General features: G+C 35.3%; 1 protein-coding gene across 1 annotated transcript in view; it reads right to left on the bottom strand.

The window, feature by feature from the left end:
- LOC140859865 (callose synthase 1-like) overlaps positions 1–23727 on the bottom strand; it is a 41194-nt gene extending 17467 nt beyond the window's left edge. Inside the window, exons 1-29 of the mRNA XM_073262471.1 lie at positions 23527–23727; positions 21883–22115; positions 19202–19302; positions 18048–18169; positions 17882–17975; positions 17601–17711; positions 17405–17521; positions 16777–16866; positions 16595–16686; positions 16296–16422; positions 14549–14686; positions 14375–14451; positions 14219–14309; positions 11921–12043; positions 11696–11813; positions 10910–11244; positions 10736–10788; positions 10581–10641; positions 9445–9526; positions 9288–9337; positions 9105–9191; positions 7531–7662; positions 7327–7421; positions 5931–6015; positions 5697–5857; positions 5482–5605; positions 5288–5391; positions 5076–5205; positions 4749–4900 (exon numbers count right to left, since the gene is read on the bottom strand). Coding sequence (XP_073118572.1) covers positions 4749–4900; positions 5076–5205; positions 5288–5391; positions 5482–5605; positions 5697–5857; positions 5931–6015; positions 7327–7421; positions 7531–7662; positions 9105–9191; positions 9288–9337; positions 9445–9526; positions 10581–10641; positions 10736–10788; positions 10910–11244; positions 11696–11813; positions 11921–12043; positions 14219–14309; positions 14375–14451; positions 14549–14686; positions 16296–16422; positions 16595–16686; positions 16777–16866; positions 17405–17521; positions 17601–17711; positions 17882–17975; positions 18048–18169; positions 19202–19302; positions 21883–22069 — 3239 coding nt within the window. The 5' untranslated portion in view covers positions 22070–22115; positions 23527–23727. The remainder of the gene's footprint in view (positions 1–4748; positions 4901–5075; positions 5206–5287; positions 5392–5481; positions 5606–5696; positions 5858–5930; positions 6016–7326; positions 7422–7530; positions 7663–9104; positions 9192–9287; positions 9338–9444; positions 9527–10580; positions 10642–10735; positions 10789–10909; positions 11245–11695; positions 11814–11920; positions 12044–14218; positions 14310–14374; positions 14452–14548; positions 14687–16295; positions 16423–16594; positions 16687–16776; positions 16867–17404; positions 17522–17600; positions 17712–17881; positions 17976–18047; positions 18170–19201; positions 19303–21882; positions 22116–23526) is intronic.
- Positions 23728–27847: the final 4120 nt, after the last annotated feature.

Raw genomic sequence — 27847 nt, 5'->3', positions numbered from 1 at the left:
AAATTTGGTTATCTCGATGGTTCGATTCCCCAACCACAGTCTGCTGATCCCACTTATCAAAATTGGGATGTTCAAAATTCAACGGTCATGGCATGGCTACTTAATTCAATGGAAGAAGGAATTGGCGACACTTATCTCTTCCATCTCACAGCTAAGGATATATGGGATGTTGTAACTTTGGCATACTCCGACCTTGAAGACTTTTCTCAGGTGTTTGAAGTAATCAAATACGGAATTTGAAACAAGGGGATAATACTGTCACACAATATTTCAGTACCCTCAAGAGACTCTGGCAAGAATTAGACTTGTTCACCATTTGTGAATGTAAGAATCCAGATGATGGGGTTCTATATCGCAAGATGTTGGATAAAGAACGTATTTATGATTTTTTAGCAGGTCTTACTCGAGAACTGGATGAGGTTCGTGGCAGAATCCTTGGTCTGAAACCACTGCCATCCATAGACGAAATTTTTGCAGAAATTCGAAGGGAAGAAAGTCGAAAGAGGGTAATGCTTCCTGATGTCTTACCTGGTCCAGAAAATACTGCCCTTGTGGCTCGCACTCCAGCAGAACACGATGACCCTCGAATGAAGGATGGTAAACCTTGGTGTGCGCGCTGTCAAAGACCATATCACACGGTTGATACCTGCTGGAAAATCCATGGGAAACCCCCAAATTGGGTTCCAAACAAGTTTAAAAATCGTGAAAAAAGGTGGTTTCAAGCAGCTGCCACCTTGGAAGGCGACGCAACTAAGTCAGATGCAATTTTTTCCAAGGCACAAATTGACCAACTTTGCAAACTTCTCTCAAACTCTGCAGCCGCTTCTTCAAATCTGGTTTCCAAAGGTACCACTTTCACTGCTCTCAGTGATCTAACTACAAAAGGTGAGATTTGGATAATTTATTCAGGGGCTTCGGATCACATGTCGTCAAATAAGAATCTATTTTCCAACTATCTTCCCAGTACGGATGAAAAAAGAGTTAAAATTGCAGATGGTTCTCACATTGTTATGGCTGGTGTGGGCACTGTTTCACTTAATTCCTCAATCATTCTCACTGATGTTTTACATGTGCCAAATTTATCATGCAATCTACTGTCTATCAGCAAACTCACAGCAGATTTGGATTGTTCTGTTTATTTTACCCCATCTATTTGTATTTTTCCGGACCGGATTTCGGGGAAGAGGATTGGCAGTGCTGAGGCAAAATCTGGACTCTATTACTATCAGGATGCATCTTTCGTGAGTAATTTTGTGCAAACAGCAGCTGGACCTTCTTCCCTTTCTCGCAAACATCAAATAATGCTCTTACATTGTAGGCTAGGTCATCCAAGTTTTTTGTATTTGAGACGTTTATTTCCTTGTTTCGAAATAAATGATTTTTTCCAATGTGAAATTTGTCAATTATCGAAACATACTCGTGTTCCCTTCCCTCCCCATCCATATCAGCCCTCTAAACCATTCGCTTTAGCTCATAGTGATATTTGGGGGCCTTCTCGCGTGTCTACTACTTCTAATCATCGTTGGTTTGTCACATTTACGGATGATCATACTCGTGTCAGTTGGGTGTATCTTTGAAAGATAAATCAGAGGCTGGCCAAGTGTTTCGTCATTTTTATTCCATGATAAAAACAATTCAATGCCAACATTCAAATCCTACGTACTGATAATGGCACAGAATTTTTTAACTCTATGCTAAATGGTTTTTTGCTCGATAATGGCCTCATTCATCAAAGTTCTTGTGTTCATACACCACAACAAAACGGGATTTCAGAACGAAAAAATCGACATCTTTTAGAAGTAGCACGTTCTCTTTTGTTCACTTCCAACGTTCCCAAGTGTTTCTGGGGGATGCAATTTTGACAGCATGTTATTTGATAAATCAGATGCCATCCCGTGCACTCAACTTTCAATCACCTCTAAATTGCCTTCGTCAATTCTTTCCTGACAATAGGAGTTTTTCGAACTTAGAGCTTAAAATTTTTGGGTGTTCTGCGTTTGTCCATGTTCATGATCAAGGTCGTGGTAAATTGGATCCTCGGTCCCATAAATGCATTTTTTTGGGTTACTCTTCTACTCAAAAAGGGTATAGGTGTTATTCTAATGCCAAGAAAAAATACTTTATATCAAGGGATGTCACCTTCTTCGAGTCAGAACCTTTCTTCCCAAAAGCAATCATCAACTTCTCATGGTCAGGGGGAGAACCTCCCCTTTCCTCTTCCGAGTCCAGTCCTTCCCGAAGTTTGGGAATATCAGTTAGCTCTCCCCTCTTCAAATTCACCTTCTGAAAATAATTCTGCCTTAAATCCTAGTAGTCCTATTCTGCACCAACATGATTCTCAGCTTGATGTTACTAAAACTCCTACTCTTAGACAGTCAACGGCAGGGGGGAGACTTGGTGCAGCCGTTTCCTAAACATTTCTCACGAAAGAAGCATCCAAACAAGGAAATAGAACCAGTACCCCTTGACACCCAGTTCTCCAACTTGGATTCTGAGTCACTGGATGATATAGATATGCTGCAAAACAATTCTTCTCAGGACCTTGATGTGCCAATTGCATTACGAAAGGGGACCAGGTCTTGTACACAACATCCAGTGGCCAAGTTCGTGGCATATGGCCATCTATCAGCTTCTGTTAAGACACTAATCTCAAACCTATCAGGTACTCAAATCCCAACTACAATACAGGAAGCTTGGATTGATCCAAAATGGAGAAAGGCTGTCCTAGAAGAGATGCAAGCACTTCAAACAAATGGAACATGGGAAATTGTTCATAAACCCGAGGAAAAAGTACCTGTTGGATGTAAGTGGGTATTTACTATCAAATATAGAGCTGATGGTTCAATTCAACGATACAAAGCAAGATTGGTTGCAAAGGGATATACACAAACGTATGGGGTGGATTATCTAGAAACTTTTGCACCAGTGGCCAAGATTAATACACTAAGAGTGTTATTGTCCTTAGCAGCAAATCTAGATTGGCCACTTTACCAGTTGGATGTGAAGAATGCATTTTTAAATGGAGATCTTGAGGAGGAGGTATATATGGAGTTGCCACCAGGTTTTGATGAGAAAGGCAAGAAGGGTAACGTATGCAGGTTGAAGAAGTCATTGTACGGATTGAAACAATCTCCACGAGCCTGGTTTGACAGATTTACTAAGGCTATCTTAAAACTTGAATATCACCAGGCCAATACTGATCATACATTGTTCTATAAACATAAGAATGGAAAAAAAACTCTTCTTATTGTCTACGTGGATGATATTGTCCTTACAGGTGATGATCAAGAAGAAATGGAGAGACTGAAAAGGAAGCTTGCCACCGAGTTTGAAATGAAGGACCTAGGAAGATTGAGGTACTTTCTTGGCATGGAAGTGGCAAGGAACAAATCTGGAATTTCAGTTTCTCAACGTAAGTATGTGCTGGACCTTTTAAAGGAGACAGGAATGCTAGGATGTAAACCGGTTGATACACCAATGGATCCTAATCTGAAATTGGGGGAAACAATGAGTAATAATCCGGTTGAGAAAGGAAGATATCAACGTCTAGTTGGTTAACTGATTTATCTGTCATATACTAGACCAGATATAGCCTTTCCCGTGAGTTGTGTAAGCCAGTTTATGCATGCTCCATTGGAAGAACACATGACAGCTGTTTATCGAATCCTAAGATATCTGAAGGGGACGCCAAGAAAGGCTCTATTTTTCAAAAAAACGGAAGCAAGAAACGTTGAAATCTTTACCGACGCTGACTGGGCAGGATCTGCAAGTGATAGGAGGTCTACATCAGGATATCGTTCCTTTGTTTGGGGAAATCTGGTGACATGGAAGAGCAAAAAACAACCAGTAGTAGCTCGAAGTAGTGCTGAAGCAGAGTTGAGGTCAGTAGCTCATGGTGTTTGTGAAGCCCTATGGTTGAAAATGGTGCTTGAAGAGCTGAAAATGAACATAGCGACACCACTGAAACTACGGTGTGATAATAAGGCTGCAATAGATATCACTCACAATCCAGTCCACCACGATCGAACTAAACATGTTGAAGTCGATCGACATTTTATTAAAGAAAAGATCGACGAAGGAATAATCAGCATAGCCTATGTCCCTGCATCTGAGTAAACAGCTGACATTCAGACAAAAGGCCTATGCAAACCTCTGTTTCAAAAATTTGTAGACAAGCTAGGATTGTACAATTTGTACACTCCAGCTTGAGGGGGAGTGTTAAGTCTGTTATGATAATTATCTTTAGTTCAAGTTTATCCTTTTACATTTAAAATAAAGATTAGGTTGTTATCTTATCTTTTAATGCAGAAATCTTCTATATATCTTGGAGACTTCAAATTGTAACGTAAGGAGATAAAATAAGTACTGAATAAAGAATGTTTGACAGTACACATCGTCTTCTTCCTGATTGTTAGCTTTTAAATATTTTTGGGGAACCATCTAAAAAACATAAGATATTTAGGGTGTTAAGCGATTGTTGCAAATGATTTATCAATTTACATAGAACAAAGCAGCATAGGAAAAATAACTTGTGCATTACTATAACAAAGCAGCATAGGAAAAATAACTTGTGCATCCCTCAAGTATACGGGTAATGGGTTCCTATTCTTAATGCATCATCTCTCTATGGATCAAAATTGTCCGATAAAATACAACATAACACATTATAAGATGAAACCCTAGTATTGAAGCATGACAAAGACCATAGTCCTTAATAAACCTAAACCTAACCATCGGAAGTGACTTACGAAAACGAAAGCATATTGCGAACTTTGGGAGCTGCAGGCATGTCCATGAAGAGTGAATTTGAGAAAAATGAAATACGTCTCCTGGCTTCTAAATTGGATGGCACATCCATAGCCGATTCCTTCACAGTTAGCAGCAGATTAAGCCGCTTAATCTGAATACACAAATAGCCATTGATAAGGATAGAGTAAACAATAATGCTCATAATTACAAGTATCAATAAAAAGAGGCAATATAATTTTACTATCTTTTAACAGTTATTCAAGTCCAAGTTTATCGGACCCCTTACGAGGAAAGGAGGATTTTACAAAGCATTCCATAGAACTTACTTTCTCTTTCCATGCATCGAGGTCTTCTGTAACTGGAAAACGAAGTGTCTTAAAGTACTGATGCTGTTGGTCAAGAGGCATCATCCCTTGATACATTCCATAGGATCCACCATGGCTGGATTCTAGCAAACTACCAAGAGAAAATAATGATTGAAGTGCATATACCTTAACCTGAAATGGTGTGTGATTATTAATAGCAAGTGTATCATTACCTAGGAACAAAGTCATCCAATATGTCCCTAGTCACAACTTCTAGCATGTCGAGCAAGACAATAACTATTTCATCCTTATCCTTGTCATCCTTCCCATTTTCTCTCTACACAGTAAAATATAATTACTCTCAGACTGTCTCAGACATTGTCATGTCTTGTGTTGACGTTAGAAATATAGGATTCAAAATATTTACCAGATACCCTATAAGCAGCACAAATTTTTCATAGAGGATTGGCAGAGCACTCATATTACATTTCACTATAAGATCACCCTGTTGTACATGTTCATCGACTTCAGAGAAGATCTCATTTATTACTCTGAAATTTATAAACCAAAAAATATATGATTGGAATTTTCAATATGTGATAAATAATATAAAATTTTAATGTTTTTTTGCTGGAAACTTACTGCTTCTCACGCTCTCCAACAACCAAATAATTGATAATATTTTTACAAGACGCATAGCACTCACTAATAGCACATCGCATGTATATATCAGCATTCAATCTCTTATTGAGCTCTCGATCTCTTGCATTGACGTCTTTCGCCATATCCAGGGCAATAGGAAGCTATATAGAAAACCATGAGAGATGAAGCGATTATGGAAAAGCTTGCAAATTAAAGTAGTTCTAGTATCCCTACCTTGCTGGCTAGTAAAAATGGAGGCCACTGGATAAGGTCCAACTCTTTGTCAGCATGATATGGTACAAGTAATAGGTTCATTTCCCTGTTACCATTGTTCCCCATCGTGAACCCAGAAAAAATATAACCAATTTCAGAAAAGATGCAGTTAAAAGCAGTTCAGAAATTTAAGCCAAAAACTAATACTGTCTTCTGATTGCATTCTGTGGAAAAATTCGAGTGGAAAAAACCAATTCAACTGCATAGCTATATCAGGGGTTTTTTGTTTGGAAATTGCACTTTTGTATTTGCTGTGCATAATTGCTTATTGAAAACTGAAAGTTTCTTAAATTTTGTCTTTACAGTTTAACCTGCAATATCTTCTGGTATATAACCTCTTTGATTACATACCAAAATATACAGTTTTTTCAGCCTAACTTTCCGAAATGGATTCCCCTTCCATGGCTGTGTCGGGGAATTGACTGCCGAGAACAAGTGCTATGTTTTTAAGAATCAATACACCTATTATATCAAAATCACACTGATGTAAAACATCATAGGCAGTGGAATAAACCTTTTGTGATAATGATGGTATCCCAATTCCTCAGGAAACTCAACTGTACAGATTGTAATCATAGGGACCTATTAGATTCTTAAGAATAAGATTGTATAGTTGCATTTTCTGTTATATATCTAGCTTTATTTCCTATTTTGTATAAGGGAGTCAATTTCTGCTTTCCTAACTAATTAATAAAAACCATATTCTTTTCTACCCAATCTATATGGTATCAGAGCCATAATATTGTCCTGTGCTCTACATTATTTTTATGTTTTCCTTCCCTTTTGTTCATCCATTTTTCGATACTCATCAGCCAAATTCTATTGCCAGCCTATTATCATGTCAGAAATCTATAAATCACTACCACCAACTTCCGACTGTATCACTCTCTTATTCCATCCAATCACTACAATTTGCTGGTAGTTCAATCCGTTAGAAAGTACAATGGAGGGAGAGAGAAACTTAGAGATTTAACTGTTGACATTGTTGAGCAAGAAAAAACTGATGCTGGTCATGCTGTTTGGGATACTAAAACTCCAGTCTCCATGATAATGGCTTGGTTAGTAATTCTATGGAGGAGAAAATAAGTGCAAACTACATGTGTTGACCAACCACCAAAGCTCTTCCAGGAAAATGTCACCTAAAATAAGAATTCTAACGCTAGATATTCTAAATTTCTAATCCCAAAGGTTTATGACAGAATCTCGACTTCTTCAATGATGACTATGAATGGAAGCGCACAGATGATTGCAATTACTTTAACTAGATGGCTGGTTCAATGTGAATTTTGATTAAGTATGAGGAGTCTAGCATGATTTTTCAATAAACCATGACATAAGTGTGAGTGTCATCATATACCTGTAATTTATCAGATCTTCCTCTCTAAAACATTCGATTATCTTGTTCCACATCTGCGAAAATTTTGCTGCCTCCTCCTGTTTATTAGATTCAATCTGCAAATCCCAGTCAATTCCAAATGCCATTATAGATCCTTGGAAACAGATATAAGAAAACAAGAAGGTGGAATATATTGGAGTTAACCACGAGTAAATCATGATCAACCTGCGCAAATTTACGGGAGATCGTGGCCTTTAGCCCCTTAGGCTTCTCAGCCTTTTCTACTGGAATCAAACGGGCATTAAAAGCACCTGGCAATGATTGAAACCGAGACCTAAGCATTGCCAATGTACGAATCTGAGGGAACAACATATGTTTATCAGCTTTAAAGACTAACAGAAAAAAGCAGAAATTTCTGAAAAGTGTAAGAAAACCACATTTTCTGTATGAGATAAACCACATGTCATAAATCCATATATAAAACATATATACACCAACTAAAATCATAGTCAGATTTATCGATGTAAGAATAGATCAAGGGTCCTGATGCTATTTTGTCTGAATTTTAGTCTCATTGGTTGATTTAAAAAACGGCAATTAATACTTAAAACTAGAAGATTAACAAGTTTAGGCCTGTGACTTGCTTGGGAATAATAAAAATGTTCAAGTAAAATTAGTTTTCAGAGACAAGCAGCTTGAATGCAACAGTAAGGAAGCTGTTTATCTTTCGTGGAATCTGAAATCTTCAATCTAGCAACATATTGAAGGATTCATCAAATCTCAAGGGGCAATTGAATATTGTTTTATAATAAAGTGTAGAGCTCTGGTGCATGATTCCCATAAAGTGAAATGATAAATTCGAATGTAGAATTGGGTCAGAACAACATATTGTCAAAATAAATAAGACATACATTACTTCACATTAAATTTTCATAGGGCTGTTAAACACCACAGAATAACTTCATATATAAGCAAGTTAAAACAATAAACACTTGGCAGCAGTTGAAAGTACTTGCTTTAGAAATGTGAGAAGGCATTATTTATTGATATTTGTATTCTCAGAAGGAATCACAAGATTGTCCAAACAACAAAAATATAAAAGCAGAGAGCACATATTCACGACTAAGACATGACGAAACAGGATGCATTTTGAGCAGAGTGAAGCAACATAAATGGTTCGAGACAGAAAGAACTCAAGAAATCGGTTGGACGGGCAGATTCATATGAGGTTCCTCTTTAAAAAAGTCCCCGAGCAGGCTTAGTTGATCCATGCCCTTGAGGTATCTCTAAAGTACACGAGCTCTTGCAAACATCAAAGCTACACCCATCTCCCCTCACAAGTAAAATTTGGGTGCATCATGACATATTAGGAAGGGAGACAGATGGCACAAAATTTAAACCTAAAATTACACTACAAACATTTTCGAGCACAAGCTCAAATAACTAAATATTTTCACGAAATGAGCTCAAGCATGAAACTGAATACTCGATCTAGCTCGAGCCTACAAAATTTAAATCGAGTTGAGCTCATGTAGTGTGATGCTCGAGCTTTGACTTGGCTCGTGTGCACCCCTAACATTTACTAGCATACATGCATGCATTTCTTAAAGGATGAGTGTGTGTGACTGGTTAAACTTAAGGATTATGAAACAAAAATAAGGAAAGTATGATCTATACGGTATATGTTCAAAGCATTACGAAGAGGTTATTCGTTACGCAGCATATAGACATACAAAATACAAATGCCCAGAAACACCGAATATTGAATATTGATCTCAAGAAATTAAAAGTCAAACAACCTCTCCAAGGCGTCGAAACGCTCCATATATCCCTCCAAATATTGTGGAAAAAATGGCATACCAAATCTGGGTATCCATGAAATATACCTGGAAGGAACCATAAATAAGAGATATTGAAAGACATGTAGAACAAGAGAGAAACAAACATCGACAAATCACCCTCAAGGATAAAGATGAACTTACAATAATAACAGGAGCCCAGAGTGCAATCACTACCCCAATGTTATTTTTTGCTGAAATGAAAAAAAAATGGTATCTCCCAGTGATGAGTAAAAATTTCTTACATAAACATCACCAAAATTGAATATACAAAATAGCCAATCGTGACGAATGTAACCACCTCGAGGAAAGAACTCATGCCACTCATAGTTATTTATATGAACCTGCATGATTTCTTTTGTTGGCCCCACAAGAGGATGTATCTGCGACAATATAACCCATCAAATCACCGGTCCATGAAAGTTGACAACCAATATCTAAACTAGGGACAACCTTTTTATCCAAATATTCCTTTCAAAAACTATTCATTGGCTAGGAGAGAAATTTGTGAACATAAATTTCACCAGATGCAGATGTAGGAAGATGACTTACAAAAGGAATGGTTTGTTGAGTCATGGAAAATTTGATGTTTTCTGATTTGGAATAAATATTGAAAGTTTGATTTAATATACTGGTTCCAGATTTCCTCATGCACGTGAATTTCATAAGCGTATAGAGAGACTGTTACAGATGTCTCACATCGAACATTAAAACTAATAGAGTAGCTTATAAACTCATGAATTTATACCACCCATTAGGCAAGACTTTAGGATGGAACACATATTGGGTTTAAAACCTAAAGTTGGTGATCTCGTTGAGCGTCCGCGGAGCAGAAGGGGTAACCTAGAAAAGAACTACCATCATATTAGTATTGATAATTATTTTAATAGGAGGTATAATTATAGGTTGGATTAAGGCGTGTGATACGTGCACTGAATGCTGAAAGGTGTTAAGCTGTCTAGAGAGGGGCAGCCGCGGACGTCGGCTTCTCAAGGGGTCGGCAATGTTACAAATACCCCCACATCGAACATTAAAACTAAAAAAGACTAGCTTATAAACTCATGAGGTTATATCACCCATCAGACAAGCCTTTTGGGATAGAACACATCTTGGATTTGTAACCTAAAAGAGACTGTCTTCCACACAGTACAAAGGTACGCATACACAAACCTCAAACTGTTATCAGTGTAATTTTTTGGTTCTTCTCAGTTCTCAAAATGAATAAAAATGGTATCATCAAGTCTCAACTCTTTAATAGTGGCCTAAATTTCTACCATAAGAATATCAGGACTGAGAATTACATAAATAAAATGAAAATCAGCGTCGGAAATAGTACAAATGGAAACATTAACAAAATTGAATACATGTTGTCAAAATGGAAATAAACACAATCAAATTTTAGAAAGAAAGAACAAGAGAGAGTTAACTGTCAGTCACCTCAATGTAAAAACTAAAAGCCAACTTTGCTGCCAAAAGGAGAACCCAAAACACTGTATAACTGGAAAAAGAAATGGAGATGGATCGATGGCTTGTAAGAAAAAAAGAAATCTATTACGAGTAAATATACTCTGCTAATCAAAGAAATGTTTTACTTGACAACAGAAAATGTGCTTTCCTGCATTCCCCTTCCAACATAGAGCCGAGGCTGCAGGGAAAGGGACATTCGAGTGTTAAGAGTCAAATCTTTACTCTTTAGGCGTGACACTGACAGAAACAACCACAAACAAACCAGTTAAACGTTCAGGATAAAACTGCTGTTTGCATACCTGAGACCACCACATCATTAGCCTCACAATTTTGTAGTCTGATCTTTCAAGATACCGCCGTATAAATGGAAACAGAAATAACGATCCAGAGAGCATATTTGGAGATAAGTATATTAAAACCGCAATGATATACAAAGAACGAGAACCATGTCCCTGTCCAAACCAGTTCTTAATTGTTTGCGCAAATCCAGGACCATTATTCCAACTATATGCATAAGTCACTGGCAACACAATCACCCACACTGCTGCAGAAACAACCTTTAATATATATCTCAGCTTTACATGTGCTGACATACTCATCCTAGCTTTCCAGCTCATAATCACATCAAGAACAGCTGCACAACAACGTGGGAAAATGAGGACAATCTCCCAGTACAAACTTTCATGTCATACTCATGTTGAAGGAACTAGACTCTATAAGAATATGACGGAAGTTTAAACAAATTAAATTAGGGTGGATGACTAAAAAACGATTTTATATGGAACAAGTGATCAAGTTTGCAAGAAAGACATAAAATTGGACAATTCTGTTGGGTACCACCTCCCAAACAGTGCTTGACCATAACCTGATCTTCAACCAGAAAGCTCAAACCCCATGGTATCACATGACAGTGCAGGACAAAAAACTGGACAATGTTAACCATTCATTGTTTAGTTCATTCATTGAGAAGATTAGGAACGATGTCTAAAAAATAAGAATTTCCAGTTAGAAGATGCACATAAATATAACAAGATCGATATCATTTTTTTAAACCTTGAGCAGGTTTTTTTCCGTTTGGAAATTACCTTGAGCAAGTTTTAGTATTGCAGCTGTAATAAATATACTCAGAACTTTCTTCATCACATCTCCATCAAATATACTGCCAATACCTCCAGATCCATTCCATGATATTATTATCATTGCCTTCACAGTTGAGAAAATTCATTTCAAGAAGATAACCAAAGTAACATATATTAGAAACAAGATTATGATGATGATGAAGCAGATACAGATACAAATTAAAAGAAAACCTGTAAACACAAAATAAAAAAGCTCCACATTCTATCATAACTCCTAAATATATGCCAGAATGAACGAGTCTCGACAAAGTTGAGTTTTCCCATCCATCTCTCTCTGCCAACAGATGCATTATCCTGAAAGTTGGAGTATAATTTTTATAACAATAATAATAATAATAATAATAATAATAAGTAGAAGAAGAAGAAGAAGAAGAAGAAGAATAGAAAGAGAAAGTTATGGAAACATATTTCTTCTTTTTCCTTTACGTTTTGAATGAATTAATTAGTACAAGTTGTCTACATTTATACAATATACAACTTAATAAATAAAGAAACTAAAATTATAAATCCTTAGTCATAGGAAAAATAACCTGCTTTCAAAAACTAAAATAACCCTATTTTCCTATATCCTCCCACAAGTTGGTGCATGAATTTATAATGTTACTCAGCAATGATGAATGGCATAATGCATTCTAATCTCCAACTTTTATTTAATAAAACGTCTATCTACCTCAATATGTCCAGTTGCGATCATGTTGGAATGCAATCCTGATCGCAGACTTATCATCACAAAATTATTTCATTGAGATTTCTTTGTCTAATTTCAACTCTTCATGTATCAACTTATCCACAACATTTACACCCTCCATTAACCACAGTCTATTTCAAACTACTACATTTGGTTTTCACTTCTCAATATGATATGATTATCCCTGAGAAGATACAATAACCAGCAATGGATCTTGTATTTGAGTTAGAACCTGCACAGTCAGCATCAGTAAAAACTTCAATACTTCTTTGGTTGCTTTTCTTTAGCAATAATCCTTTTCTAGGTGAATTCTTTAGATGCTTCAAAATATTTTAAAACTGGCTCACTACACTACCAGTGAAGGCAATATCATTCCTCAGGTAGATAAGCTTACTACCAGTGAAGGCAATATCATTCCTCAGGTAGATAAGATTGCCCACATGACACAAATATCTCCAGTTATCAACTGGAGTTCCTTTCGATATTTCACTCAACTTCATTAAGGTAAATTGAGTGTCACTTAATGTACAGCCACTCATCCCTGTTTCTTAAAGGAGATTCAAAGCATACTTCAGTTGTGATACACATATCCCTTTGCTCTTTCTGCTTTGTTTCTTTTCTTTCCTATCAATTTCATAGGAAACGGTCACTAGTTATTGACGTATTAGTGCATCAACTTAACCCCCCGCTTTCAAAAGTTTATGTGATGGAAAAGTGAATGGTAGAAAGTGATGCGATCGTGGACAGCTCGCATACGGATCATGTTACGGAGAAAGTTCGAGATCCATTGGAGTTGCCATTAGGACCAGTGACGAGGGGTCGAGCTAAAAAGATTAAAGAAGCACTTCAAATATTGATGCTAAATTAACAAGATGGAGTTGGAACACTTGAAGATTATTCTGGAAGATGTTTATGCGTCAATGAAGTGTTAAAAAGTGAAGAATTAGAAATTCGGACAGAAGGCTCCTCGCTCGAGCGCAACTTCTTGCCGCTCGAGGGAGCATTGCGATTTCGGAAAACAAATTGGCAGAAGACTTCTCGCTCGAGCGCCACTTTTTGCGCTCGAGCGAGCCCAGAAATTACACACACTTCGGCGTGTTTTGTGTGTGTACGAGTTTCGGTTATTTTTGAGTCTTTTTTCCTATTTTTGGAGGTAGAAACTTACTAAGAAATTATCTAGATAGTATCTTTTGCAATATTTTGCGTTATCTCTTAATTTTGAGTTGTAAACTATAAATACATTATTCTTATTCATTAACAGTTTTTACACAAATTATTGACATTCTCTCTAGAATTTTATTCAAAGCTTTGCTTTAACTTTTTCAAATCAAACTTCTCAAAGTATAATTACTTTGAAGCGTTTGTCAGTTGTTCTACATCTAGATTATCAAACACAAGTATGAGATCGCAAAAGACTAGAAATCGCCAATCTTTGACACAGGCTCAATCAAACATCTGAATCCAATTATCAATCTAATGGACGCTCTAAGTCAAACTTTAACAGATGGCACAGGCTCAATCAAATCTAAGAATTGTAAGGATAAATCTGGAATGTTTTTTTTTTAAGACCCAGAATAAAAATATTAAACACCATGTAAATTCACCAGATTCTTGCAGCAAAAGTGAAAACATAGGGCACTAGTGGCAAAATTATTATCTGAAATTAGGCACAACAACTCATGCACCTACACTTTGATTACTGCCAATGCAGAATTTTAAAGGAAATAAAAGGTTAGAACAATCCATGTCGAAATGCATCATCCTAGAAAAATAATTCTTACTTCATTTTTATCTGAATGTTTTTCATAGGGAACATGGAAGAAATCAGCATCAGCACGCATCGGCCAACCTAGTCTGAAGCAATTAAGTGACCTGCAAATTACCACTAGATAAGTAAAATGGTTTGACATAAAGGGCATAAGATGGGATCATATCACCAGAAGTATTCATTCAAATCGTCATAGGTTCTCCATTGAGAATGCTTGGATTTCCCACCCCTGCTCCTTTTAGCTTCCTAAAAGGCAGAGATGAAAGTCATGGACTAAAAAGAAACAAAACATGGCAATAAGAAATATCTCTGAAGGCTTGAGAACAAAAGATAGGAGTAACACCTCAGCTATTGTATTATAAATTGGAGTTACAACTTTACTCAAGAAAGCCTCCTCATCGCCGCCATAGGCAGGCTTGATGTTCTCACCAGTCACAGAACTAACATGTCCAGCAAGTAGACCATAAAGCTCAAATGCCATCTGAACAAAGAGCCAGACGAGAAAAGAATATAAAACAACAGGAATCAAAGCATGGTTAAACCCCTATAAACAACCACTTGAAGACTCATTTCTTAAAGAGATTCATTGTAAAACAAACAAGAATAGTATAAAATAACAACCAGCATCCTGCACTTTACTGGCTTTGCACTGACCCAAAAACTCCAGGAAAATAGAATTTAACACTGAAATAACTTATCTGATTCTTGATGTCAATATTCTCAACCATAGACAATGAAAAATCTTACCTAGAGCTTTAACGCCCAATATTTTGGTTGTTCAAGATAGAAGAAATTCTACCATATAGATAAAAACAGTTGCCATTTGTCTATAGATAAGAAAGTAACCATACCCTTGAAAATATAGCCGTAGCACTCAAATATTCACTTCGGATAAATTCAAATTGAGCCCGGTGGCAGCTTCTCTTGAAGAATATTTTACATTGCTCTTATGTCCACTCAGAGAATGAAATCACCCACTATTTTTGTTCATTATTATGATTAATTGGATACCAAGGGGTCAGACACTACACCTTTTTCTATAGAGTAGTTCAATGTAACACATTTTCAGAATGAAAAAACAGCAGTTAAATAGTAGTCAACAGCATAGGTAGGAAATATTTCCATATGAAACAATGGCCGCATTTGGTTTCTTCTCTAAACAACCTTCCTCCCCTCAAAAGTTCAATAACTAATTGGTTTTATCCACTTAAGAAATTAAGTTTCATCCTCGTAAAAATTCAATTTTATCACAATCGCAATATAATCCCAGAAATCAACACTACAGACAAATTTTCAGATTTTTAAATATCTCACTCACATTCAAAAATCACATCTGACACACTTTCAATTCCCAAAACAACAAATCAACTTTCATAAGTTTTATACCAAACATGCTTTCAAAAACTGACTTCAATTGGAAACAGTTGAAAGTCCAACAAAGAGCTACTAAATATGAACATATGAATCGGATAATGGGCTACAGATTAAGGAGCAAACAAATAAGTGTCCAGAGTGAAACCAAAAAAGAGAACTACAATTATACACATTGTCCCTAGATGATTTTTCTCAATAAATCACAGAGTGCAGCTGCCAGATCGTTAAGTAATTGTAAAGCAATTCAGTCACCCAAACAGGAGTAAGGAAATGTTGCAACGAAAATGGCCCACAAAAACTAACAGAATCTATGGGTAAACAATTCTCATCATCATTTCCTTCCCTTCCGCACTCATATTACAGTCCTCAAAGTAAGAATATACGTCAAGCTTACAGGACTTATTACACTACAATTAGAGAGAGGGAAAACTCTTCTAAAGTAACAAAAACCGTCCTTGCTTGCAAGGATGGGGATGGGAGTCCTAAGATGGATATATGTGCAGGCATGCATGGAATTATTTATATTATTCTACATGCCATTTCAACACAAAAGAAGATTTAAAAAAGGTATCTGCACAAACATTAAAGGCAAAAAGACAGTTGCCAGTATATTATTAGAGGATTATGGAGCCAGATCTGAAAAATAAGATGATGTCAGAGGACCAAACATCATAAAAATCTTGGGAGGAAGAAAGAATAAATGCATAAATACATACATGATGATATATATAGCAGAGGCATTCAGGCATAAATCTCAAATTTGCCGCTTCTCCCCAAATAAGAAGATATAGGCCGATATATAATAATTTCCTTTGTTGAACTTCCTGTTGGATGGTTGGCAGCCTATTGAAAGAAATCACTATAAGTTAAAAAAGTAGGTAATGTAACTAGAGACAGATGAGGGAGAAATGTTAGAACAACCTTTTAAACCCTTTCCTCCACAGAATCTGTAACGTATTTATAACACCACAAAGTTTCTGGTCGTAAATTGAACATAAACACATATTTCACTCACCATAAGCTACTCTTACGACCAAGATACTTGCACCACTTCTTGTAATTTTTGAAAAGTTTTTTCATTACTTCAGTAAGTGCACGATCATCCAACTAAAAGACATCAATACAAGAGAACTCTGTTATGACAGTAGATCTCACATGCATTAAAATTAGAGTTCAGTGAAAAGGAAAGCACAATACTTTTGGCTGCTGATCAGGCTTTGGTTGTCTAATGTGCACATTTGCTAGCAATAAAATCAAGTGTTCCCTCTGGTTTGCCACATTATCTTTCTGCACTCAAGACAACATGCACAATATAACTGTATGAAAAGAGTTTCTGAGGATTTGCCAAATATGTTGCTTCATCAGAACAAGTAATGCAAAACTTTCAGATCCTATTCTCCATCAAAACTATTCAATGACACAGAGGAAGATGCTTCATAAAAGTGAAATGTAAATAACCACATCCTAGCCAGTTCCATATTGCAATTACTGCTAAGGACATAATTTATTTTTTTTTTAAGAAAGCACCCTTACTTATAACAAGTTAATATTATAAAGCTCCAAATACATGTTATAGGATTTGACCAGTTTACCAATTCTTGTTTAAATAAACGAAAAATTTTGCAAGCAGAATTCTTTTTCAGTGGGTGCATAATTTCAACTAATGCATTCATTATTTTCCGTGTGTGCCTCATTGCATCCCGTATCCTTGACAAATTGTGAGTTTAATTCTTGAGAATTGAAGTGTTACCATGTGTGTGCCTCATCGTATCCTGTATCTAGGCCATAAGTAAGTAAATAAACATGATACAGCACATTTCAGTACCTGAAAACCAAACATCGCCTGAAGCCAGTCTAAAATATCTTCATCCACTTTCTTATTCAGTCCCTTTGGCCGTGGAAGACCTCTTGTATTACGAAGTGCAGCAACAGATGCTTGTATCTGTTAACGAGAAAGGCAACTAAATTCCAGATACAATTGATGTTAGAAAATCTAACCTCCTGAGTAAATGAAGTCCAACCTCAGGGTATCTCATGATCGCTTGATGTGAACTTTCAGGATCAAGAGGCAGAATATTGTATGGCACATATATCTGAGTTTTCTCCGTGACCTTGGTGTGTTTTTCTAAAATCTAGATGTAGAATGGAAATAAATCAGAAGGTTAATGTACGGTACTGGCAATTTAAGATATAATATATATATGATATGCAATGACATGTCAGTAAAAGGAACTAGAATGGAAAAGATTGCTATGAACAGCCTTTAAGATATAATATATATGAAAGAATAGCGAAACATTACCTCATCATCTACTTCAACAGATTCTGTTAAATTAACTGCCTTTAAGACATCAAAGAGCACTGCAGCTGTCTGATAAGCTTTTGTGAGCCGAGCACTGAATCAAGATTAAAGATTATTTAAAATATGTCGAATAAATAACTGAATTAAATATTTTGGAGTACTTTACCGATCCGCTTTATCAGCAGCATTCTGCAAAGCCTCAATGTACTTCCTGTAGTAATGCTGATAAAAACTCTTCATTTCACGTGCATCACTTCCTTTTCTTGCCTTCAATGTTGTATCATTTTCCTACAGAATAATTCACCAAATACCAGAATTTTCTTATAGCAAAATACCCCGCATCAAAACCTAGCCAGATAAAGACTCCAGCCTTGCCTTATGTTACCTTTCCCATGTTAAAAAAAGGAGCCCAAAAAACAAATAACCTGTAAGCAGGACACTGGGCATTCTCAGCTAATTATCAGCCTTCTTAAATATGCATTTTGAGCCATTTAAATAAAGGAATTTCCGCCAACTGTGATTCTTCTCCCAGATATCACCTAAAATATGGTAATAATTTTTCGAAAAAAATAACATCCAATCTGTCTGATTTCATCAATACCCAACTTTTGCCTCCTTAACACTGGGATAGGTCATTCTGAGTTTTTACATGGTACAGATACCAGACAGATCAATCTATCATTTAAACAGTCATGGATGGTGGAACGTGCTTCTAGCAAAGTATCTGGACTGCAATAAACTTTAAGATAAACTACTCCAAATTGAGTCAAGGAACTTAAACTATGAAAATTGATCCTTACCTATTTGGCCCACAAACGAAACTCAAAACTGGCCAATTTTTAGCAAGATCAACTGTCTGCGGCATATTCAAATTTCATAGCTTCATCTTTTTTATTAATTGCCCCGACCATCATTTTCTCGTACCAATTTCAGCAGAAGCCAACGGTTCTTAGATTTACAGTAACTTTCTGAAGTAGTTTTTCAAGAGTAAATTAAAAGTAGGCATCATCCAAGAAAAAAAAGAGTCCACAATGAAATTTCTTTACCAGTCATTACCTTTTATATGTTCATAATTTAAAAGTCATTTATGATTTATTTTGTGTGGCAAGATGTTAGTTCATCCACGGCAAACAAATAGCCGTCGTACTATAAGGATCCTCTAACTCTAGCTGGGAAAACAATCTTCTAAGAAGTAACTATACAAGATTTGGAATCAAAATCAAGGAAATTAAGTGATCCAATACTTATTGACATAATATCAACCTTCTTTTTTCGACAACCAAAAGGCAAAAAAACAGATTGCATTCAAATATGATATACCCTTTCGAGGCGTTGAAGAAGTGCAGTTTTGAATTGACGTACTCCACGTCCACTAGAAGTTGGATCTAGGCGGTGAGCTTTCTCAAAGGCATAGAACCGACCTGATTCCAATGCACACATCAATACACATTGGCTTTAAAAGAAACACTTAACAATCAAAAGAATGCTTCAAAAATCAGTTGTGCAAATAGATAATAACATTGTGCAGCTCAGAAGATATGTCATTAGAGCATTACACAAGGCGAGAGTCGAGACTTGTTGCGAAATAATACGATTAGACATGTGAGGTAGACTATCACAAAACTTTAGTGCTGATAGCGAATATTTGTTATATATAGGAAACGAGATTATATTATATAATAACCAGCAATTGATTACAAAAAACAAACAAGATATCCGTGCACGGAGCACCTAGAGCTCAAAACATATTAACAATATATAACACTCCAATCCCTAGTTAAATCTCAGAGTGTAATAAACTCCTTATGCTTCCTTACTCGTGTGGATGCCCGAATCTTGATCTTTTCCCAACACTTTTCACCCGACTCTTCTATATCATCAAAAATTCTTCTACTCCTTTCCAACCAAACCGACCAACAAATACAGTGGACCACCATCGTTCAAAAAATTATACCCATCCTAACAAGGTCACGACCAAGATCAGCAGTAAATAAGTCCTTCATAGATCTCGGAGCTACCCAAACCAGACCCAGCTCTCCTAAAGCTCTGAACCATAGAAATCTCATCTCCTGAAAGGGCAGTAAATAAATATGTGGTTCTGGGTCTCCACCTCTTACCGACACAATACGCACCAACTCGGACAAAGACAACAAGTAGGCCAATGCTTTTGCATCATCTCACAAGTTGATATCTTTCCTTTCACCGCGATCAATGAAAAAAATTGTACCTTCGATGGGATAGGCATTTTCCAAATGACATGAAAGAGAGGAAAGGAAAGTACATCACTTTCTGGGAAGAAAGACTCAGAAATTTTTAACCGAGAAAATCTCCGAAGGATACCCAACCCAGATTCTAATATCTGAAGGCCCTCTGACCTGCCTTACCCTATCTAAAGACCATAAAAAACAGCTCAACTCGTTCACTTTCTCATCCCTCAAATCCCGCCGGAAATGCAAGTCCAAGAAATGATAAATAGGTTTGTTATGAGTCGAAAATATCTGGAATAAAGATGGATAAAGATCCATAAAAGAGGAATCAAGATCCATAAAAGAGGAATCCCTCCTGATTGGGTTACCCCCTTTCACCACTGCCCTCACTGACTGAAGAAAAGCCGGGTAGATTCTAGAAATGACCTTCCACGAACTTCTACAAGTGACGTTTCTTCCTAAGCCCGTATGGCCGTATCCCATCCATTATCCTGTAGCCTGTATATAGTCACAATAACCTTTTTCCAAACACTGCTAAGTCTTTATTGTCCTCAACTACCAGCCCTAATCGGGAATCGCAACAGCATAATATGAAGAACGTTTTTCTCCATCGGAAACTAAAAAGAGACCACTGGGAGTGGAGTTCATAGAGACAAGGTGTGCCGATTCAAAAAGGTTTTGTATGGCTAAAAACAATCTCCTGAGGACATATCATACTTTGTTAGTGTCATCAGTCTATTCATGTATGATCCTGAGGAGATTCATCTAACAGGAAAACCACAAATTATTTAGTTGCTTGAAATCTCACCCAGGAAACGGTATAATGTATGAGAGGTATTCTGAACTCAATTTTGAAAGCTACATTGATGCAGACTATGCCGGATATCAAATAGAACAAAGATAAACCTTGGCTACTGTATCTTCCACGGTATAACCTAATAACGTGTTGGAACAAGAAATAAAATGTAGCAGCCCATTCAAGCATGGAAGCGGTGTACAGGGCTAGTGCACAAGAAGTATGCTAGATGTAATTGGTGAAGATGACCCTAGAAGAACTAAAGGTTAAATGGAATGGACCTGTTCACAATAAATCAGCCAGCAACATCTCAAATAACCTAATGCAACACGATCTGACAAAACACATTCAGATAGAGACTTCATCCAAGAAAAGCTGGATTGCGGAATGATTTTTTTTACGCCTCATGTTCCCACAAGAGGCCACTTAGCAGATGTTCATGCGAAGGGTCTGAACAAAATACAATCATTTAGGAGACTATTGGCAAGTTGAGAATGGAAGATGCATATTAACCAGGTTGACAAGGAGTGAGGAAAGATATGATTTTTTCTTGATTTGTGGCCTGATTTGGTGTATAACTATAAATTAGGCTACAATGGAAAATCCCTTGATTAAAGGAAACTGCATACTTCAAAATTCTCTTGATTAAAGTGATCTGATTGTTTATTTGTTTCCATCTCTTGTAAGTTGAAACTAGGGTCGTCTTCAAATTTAGTTAGTGCACACATCAATAAAGAATTTCATTAACTTTCCCTTCCACAGCGTAGAATTTGACATAGCTACCCCAGCCTAAATTTGAAATTCATTCCATCATAATACACAAAATTGATTTAAGCCTGGGAGATGATAAATGTAAAAGCAAAAAAGGAGTGATGTTGTTGTAAATGACATTTGTCAGCAAATGATGATTATAACAATGATGAAAGAAAGAAAAACCGCTCTTCAGGAGTTACTAGAATATATCCATATGAAGAGATGCAAGTTATTTTAAAACTTACAAAGATAAGCAACCCTGGAATTTATGGGCTCAACCTCATTAGCAACACGGAGTATTGGAGCAATCTCAACAAGAGATGATGGCACCACCTCACTATCCATCATTGTCTCCCCCAAATTACCAACGGTCTGAGTCCGCAGAATCCGTCTCTGTGGCTGCGAATCAGACCCCCTCCTCTGGTAAGCCATTTTAGCTTTACGTTTTCCAGTCACAACTTGATTTACTTTAGTTTACCTGTCAAAATTATTACAAAAGTTGTAAGAAATCAAATTTCCTTGAAGGGACCTCTTTTGAATTAATTAAATTATTACATACAGCATATGACAATAAGATGTTTATTTTCGTGCAAAATATAAAATGATCCCAAACTGAAATTTCAGGTTTGGGTGAATAGTCTGGGACTATTTTAAACTTGACCCCGGTTTCTAAACACTATATCTAGACTTTTTCACCTATATTCCCTTCTATCCTGCTCTCCTTTTTTCTTCCCCTATCATGCATTCTACATAACGCAAACCCAAGATCCACATCAAATAGTCATCAAAAAGAACTGCTGCATAGCTTGACTAATTAGTTTATAGTTATAAGCGTCTAGAGTAACTAGCGATCATGGACACCAAATTATGTCAAAAAAATAAATTTAAAAACAAGTGATGAAACAACATTTTAAAGCATATAATGCACGTGACTTAAAAACAAAACAAAACAAGTATGGCAAACAACGAACAAATTTTAGATTTCTGAATACATTAAAAATACCCATATCCGTGACTGAGTCAATAACTTTCACAGTTTTCTGGCACATTTCAAACCAAAAAGAAAAAAAAAATAAAAAAATAAAAAAGAAGAAGAAGAAGAAGAAGAACTGGGCTTTTGGGAAAAAAAACAGAGAGAGAATCAAAAGTTTAGTGCTAGTAAACATCAAATATCATCAAAGCCACCAGGATCTAATTCAGCAAAATAAACAGCGAATTGATACAAAATGGGATATGGGTTACATACACGTCAATAAGATTAACAAAAAGGAGCAACCTTGATATTGGGTTCTCACAGTTTACAAAATTTAAGATAGGTAATACTAATATCCTCTGGTTTGATTTGCACGAAATATAAATTTTGCAGATAACCAAATCATTTCTATTTCTTCAGGCAATCAAAACCCAGAAAGAATTAGTTCTCATAATTTAGAGAAAAGAAAACCAACCTCCTGATTTTATTCTTTAATTAAAACTAGTAATCTAATGCGACATGCAGAACCCCTTTTCTGTTTCTTCTTCCAGTGCTCATAGGGGACAAAAAAAAAGAACTAACTTGATTGAACTAACCTTTGAGCTTTAACCCACTGCACAATTTTTGAAGGCAAAATAACAAGAAAAGAGAAAAAAAACAAGTTCAAAAATTGAAACTTTATTTTCCTCTCAACTCAACCAAGCAAACAAAACCACAACAATTCAACCTATCAAGACATTTCATTCATAAAAAATGTTCGATCATTGATGAAACAGAACCTCCATGCTAAGCATATAACAGAACCCTCTTCATCTTTCTCATTTTCCTTACCATCAACTACCCAATTCTGAACAATCTTAAACCACAAATTTCGATCTTCCAAATTGCAGTGAGAAGAAAATTACAAAGCAATTACCGTGGAAATCATTCCCACCAAATCTTGACAGCAGAACTTAAGTTTCTTGGAAAAAAAGAACTGAATTTCCTGGCCCCTAGCGTTGAACAGAGAAGTAATGCTCAGTAAATGATATGAGAAGAAACTTCGACAAGAACAATTAATAATTATCTTCAGAATTTCATATATAAAGTGGGCAAAGAAAGTGTTTTTTAATAGTGAGTGTGAGTGATAATTCACAAAGAAAGGTAGTGCCACCAAACTGATTGAAGGTAGGAAAGCAACGCGCGTAGCAACAAAAGTTACATCATAATTGATCAAAAAAACAAAAAAAGTAAATAAAAAAAGTTGTGTAATAATACAGAAAAAGTTCATATTGTGAAAAAATTATAATAATAATTTGTACTTGAACCCATCCTTGCTTGTCTCTTATTCGCTCTAGTATCTACCTGGTATTTGTTAGTGTGTTGTTAATGAAGTATATAAGAAGTCATCCTTCCGTGTAAGAATTAACATTTTCATCTCTCGGAAAAAAATTTTACATTGCCACGTAAATTGAGATTTATCAACAACGTGTCCACTTTTATTCAGTGAATCTTACGTAAATTGATAATTTTACATCCTGAAATTTTTCTTGTTTTGTGTATGATATATATACACACTCCAGCTCATTGTTTATATGCGATTGTATGTTAATAAAATATATATAATTTTGAATTTAAAATTATTTTGGTAAATTTGAATTTAATTATAAATTTTTCTTTAATGTTGTTAGGATAATGGGAAAATGGTTAGGTTAATGAGATAGTAGCAAGAGAATGTTGGAAATTTTTAGTAGCAATTTACTTTTTCATCTTGATTTATTAATATTTTGAAAGAATGATAAAGAATAAATTTGGATATTCATTAAAGTGATCAAATCTAGTTTTTTTAAGTAGTTCATACATTATAATATAGTGTATATATATATGTGTGTGAAAAATTGTATTTGTTATTTTGTAATTTTGTCATTTTACGATTTTGGTTTTATATGTCATGAAATTTTAGTATTGTAATTTTTATTTTTATTTTGGTAATTTTAGTCATTTACATTTAGAAATTTGATGTGACATTATACACATCAGCATCATCTCAACACTGTATTAGTTTCATGTCAACGCCAAATCGAAAAAAAAGGACTAAATTACCAAAATAACAGATATAACCGATAAACTGAAATTTGATAAAATAGATTACCAAAATCGCAAAGAGAAAATTATAAATTTTTCATATTTGAGTACTTTAATAATATAAACAAAAATATAACTCGTTGTCACAAGTGCTACAAGTATATAATTATCATATTTTAAAATTTAAAATTTGTATTATAAAATCCAACTTTAAATAATAAATAATATCATCACTTTAAATTAAATACGTGGAAAAATAGTAAAATTGAAATTAACTGAGAATGTAGTGTATTAGATTTGTTGGTATAAAGTTTACAGCCTGCTTAAGCGAAACGTTTAGTCGAAGGAGTTGACAAGGGTCTTTTGGCATAAAAGATGGAAGCTTTGGTTTCACATCGATATTTGTAATGTGGCTTAATTTACATTATATTGGTTCAGATATAAAGTACGTAGCACTTGTATTTTATTTTATGATGATTCTTGCGTAATTGCGCTAAAAAGTTTCTAGTTTATTAATCAACTTTTTAATACATAAGTAGCTATATGTCTACTTTTGTTCTCTTTAAGTGTTTGGACTTTTAAAAGTTGATTTTAAAAGATATCGATAAAAAGAAATTTTTGTTCAATATTTTTTTACAAATAAATAGATGTTGGCAAGGTTGGATGAAACTAATTGCGGGCCCAACATAATTGTCCACAATGTGTCCTCAAATTTAGGTAAGGTTTAATTTGATTTAGAAGTTTTAGCAAAGATACAAAAAAATAGTATTTTGAAACTCTACATGAATTTCGGTGCAAGAAGGATGAAATTGGGATAATTCATACTTTTTTTTACGTGGAATCCGCAGTCACTACTTTTCCGTACATATTGGATAAATCATCGAACTAACGCAATAGCCTGCAAATCAAACTAGTCAGTAAATCGTACTAGACAATTCCTAACGAGTAAACTGCATTAGACAATTCCTTGGTAGGAGAAATTGAACTCTTGACCTCTGGTCAAGCACTCATCTACTCCACCAATTCGGAAGAGTTGGATAATTCATACTTTTATCATTATATATATATATAGTCTGTCATTATTCTCTCAATTTTTTCTCTAGTTCTGTGTATGCTAATTAATTATATCCTTCAAATTTTAGATTGTGTCATAATTTCATCTCAATTGTTAGTTCAGCATTTCAAATTCACACATAAAATTGAAGACTTAAATTAGGGTTTAAGAAGGATAAAATTTGAGATTATGAATACTAATTATTCAATTTGTGGGCAAACAATATGTAGTCATGCACGTAGTCCTCATGTGTGTTGATTATCAACTCTTAATGTTAAATTAACTTTGAGACGAAATCGGGACACATTATAAAACTTCAAGGTATAAATAACACATACTTGAGTGAAAAAAATTGAAAAGAGAGGTAAACTAGCTATAATGATACAATTATGAATTACCACAAACAAATTTGAGTAGAGTCCAACCTATTTAAACTTTAAAGTTGTCATTTGTCAAATATTGGCTTGTGGAGGGATTATCAATGTAGATCTTGACTAACCAAGTCATTCCAAACTAGATTCAAAGTTTTATTATGTTGAGCAAGATTAGGAGTGGGAAAAAATATCGAATTTTCGATACGTCGAAGTTATTGTACATAAAAAATAACGAGTTTTCAGTAAACCATAGATTTCGTTACGACACGATAACGATATGAAATTTGAAAATTCTGGTATATACAGGATTAGTGAAACAATACATAAAAAATTAAAAAATATATAATATTTTTAAACAATAAATTTATAAATTTTAAAAGGGAAAATTGTTTTTTTAGTCATGTACGTTTGTCACTTTGTGATTTTGGTCCTCTATATTTTTAGATTTCAGTTTAGTCCGATATCTTTATTTTTTTGGCAATTTTAGTCATTTTGCTGATGTTGAACCAATACAGTGCTGATGTGGAGCTGACATGTATAGTGCCACATAATAATTTTCGAATAAAAAGGACTGAAATTGCCAAAAATCGAAACATGCAGGACTAAAACTGAAATATGAAAACATAGATGACCGAAATCGCAAAGTGACAAACATAAAGGACCAAAATTGCATTTTTCCCATTTTAAAAAACATAACATTTTTTGGTATAAAAAGATATAAACTGATACCATATCTGATATAAATTTTGTTGGGTTTGAAAAGAAAAAACAAACTCGATAAATTCGCAACCTCGATTCAATGAACAAAAGATCCAAAGTATTGTCCCGATCTTTGAAACAAGTAAAATTTGTGATATTCATTATTCACCCCTAAACTATGAAATTTAATAACAAATAAACACGGGATAAAGAATTGAAAACAATGGAAATTTCAAACGAACTATTCTTTGATAATCCACAATGATAATCAATTGACAAACGCCACAAAGTATGAACTTGATAAGTTTGATTTGAAAAACAAAGCAAAAACTGTAAGAGTGGGTGCCCAGTGAGCCAACTGTGTGGCTATGGGCTTTGATGACTCTTTGTATAAACAATCTTTTGTTTAATATTATTTACACTTTTTAATGGCAATGACTTTATATTACTTCATATTGTTATATTGTGATATACTATTGTTGTTTTGATAAAGACCTTGAATATACTATAGTGTATGTAAGATGTGGTAGAACATGGAGATGTCTATCATGAAATACATCTTATAGTCACTGTATATTCTAAACTGTTCCTAGTCGATTGAGCCGTCCGATAATAAGGATAAGGATCGCTCGAGTTTGAGACTAGCATTTGCGATGCGGAGTACCACGTTTCATTGGTAGGGAACATGGAGATGTTCGAAGCATGCAAATGGATATTCATAGGATGAATAGTCGAACTACCCTATCCGGACTTTCCAAGTGGTTATCACTTATCGAGTGGATAAAGTCCGCGGTTTTGGTTGTACACCATTAGTCCTTACGACTTGAAACATCATGGAGACTCTATATGCTAGTGCTGTGCTTTGACTCGTTTACCGACTCTATGGGGGTCATCAGGTGTCGAGATTGGGTACAGTTACGACACATATAGGAGTCGATGCATTGTTGTCAAGGATTCACCACATACTTGCGAGTGTGGATATCCTATGCGATCTGAGGAGATATTAGTGTGACAAATCTCTGGCCAGAGTACTTGATGTGATTTAA

This window comes from Henckelia pumila, chromosome 4 (genome assembly GCF_033568475.1).
Source record: "Henckelia pumila isolate YLH828 chromosome 4, ASM3356847v2, whole genome shotgun sequence".
Taxonomy (NCBI): Eukaryota; Viridiplantae; Streptophyta; class Magnoliopsida; order Lamiales; family Gesneriaceae; genus Henckelia; species Henckelia pumila.
Note: the sequence above shows the minus strand (reverse complement) of the source record. Positions and strands in the feature narration are given on the sequence as shown.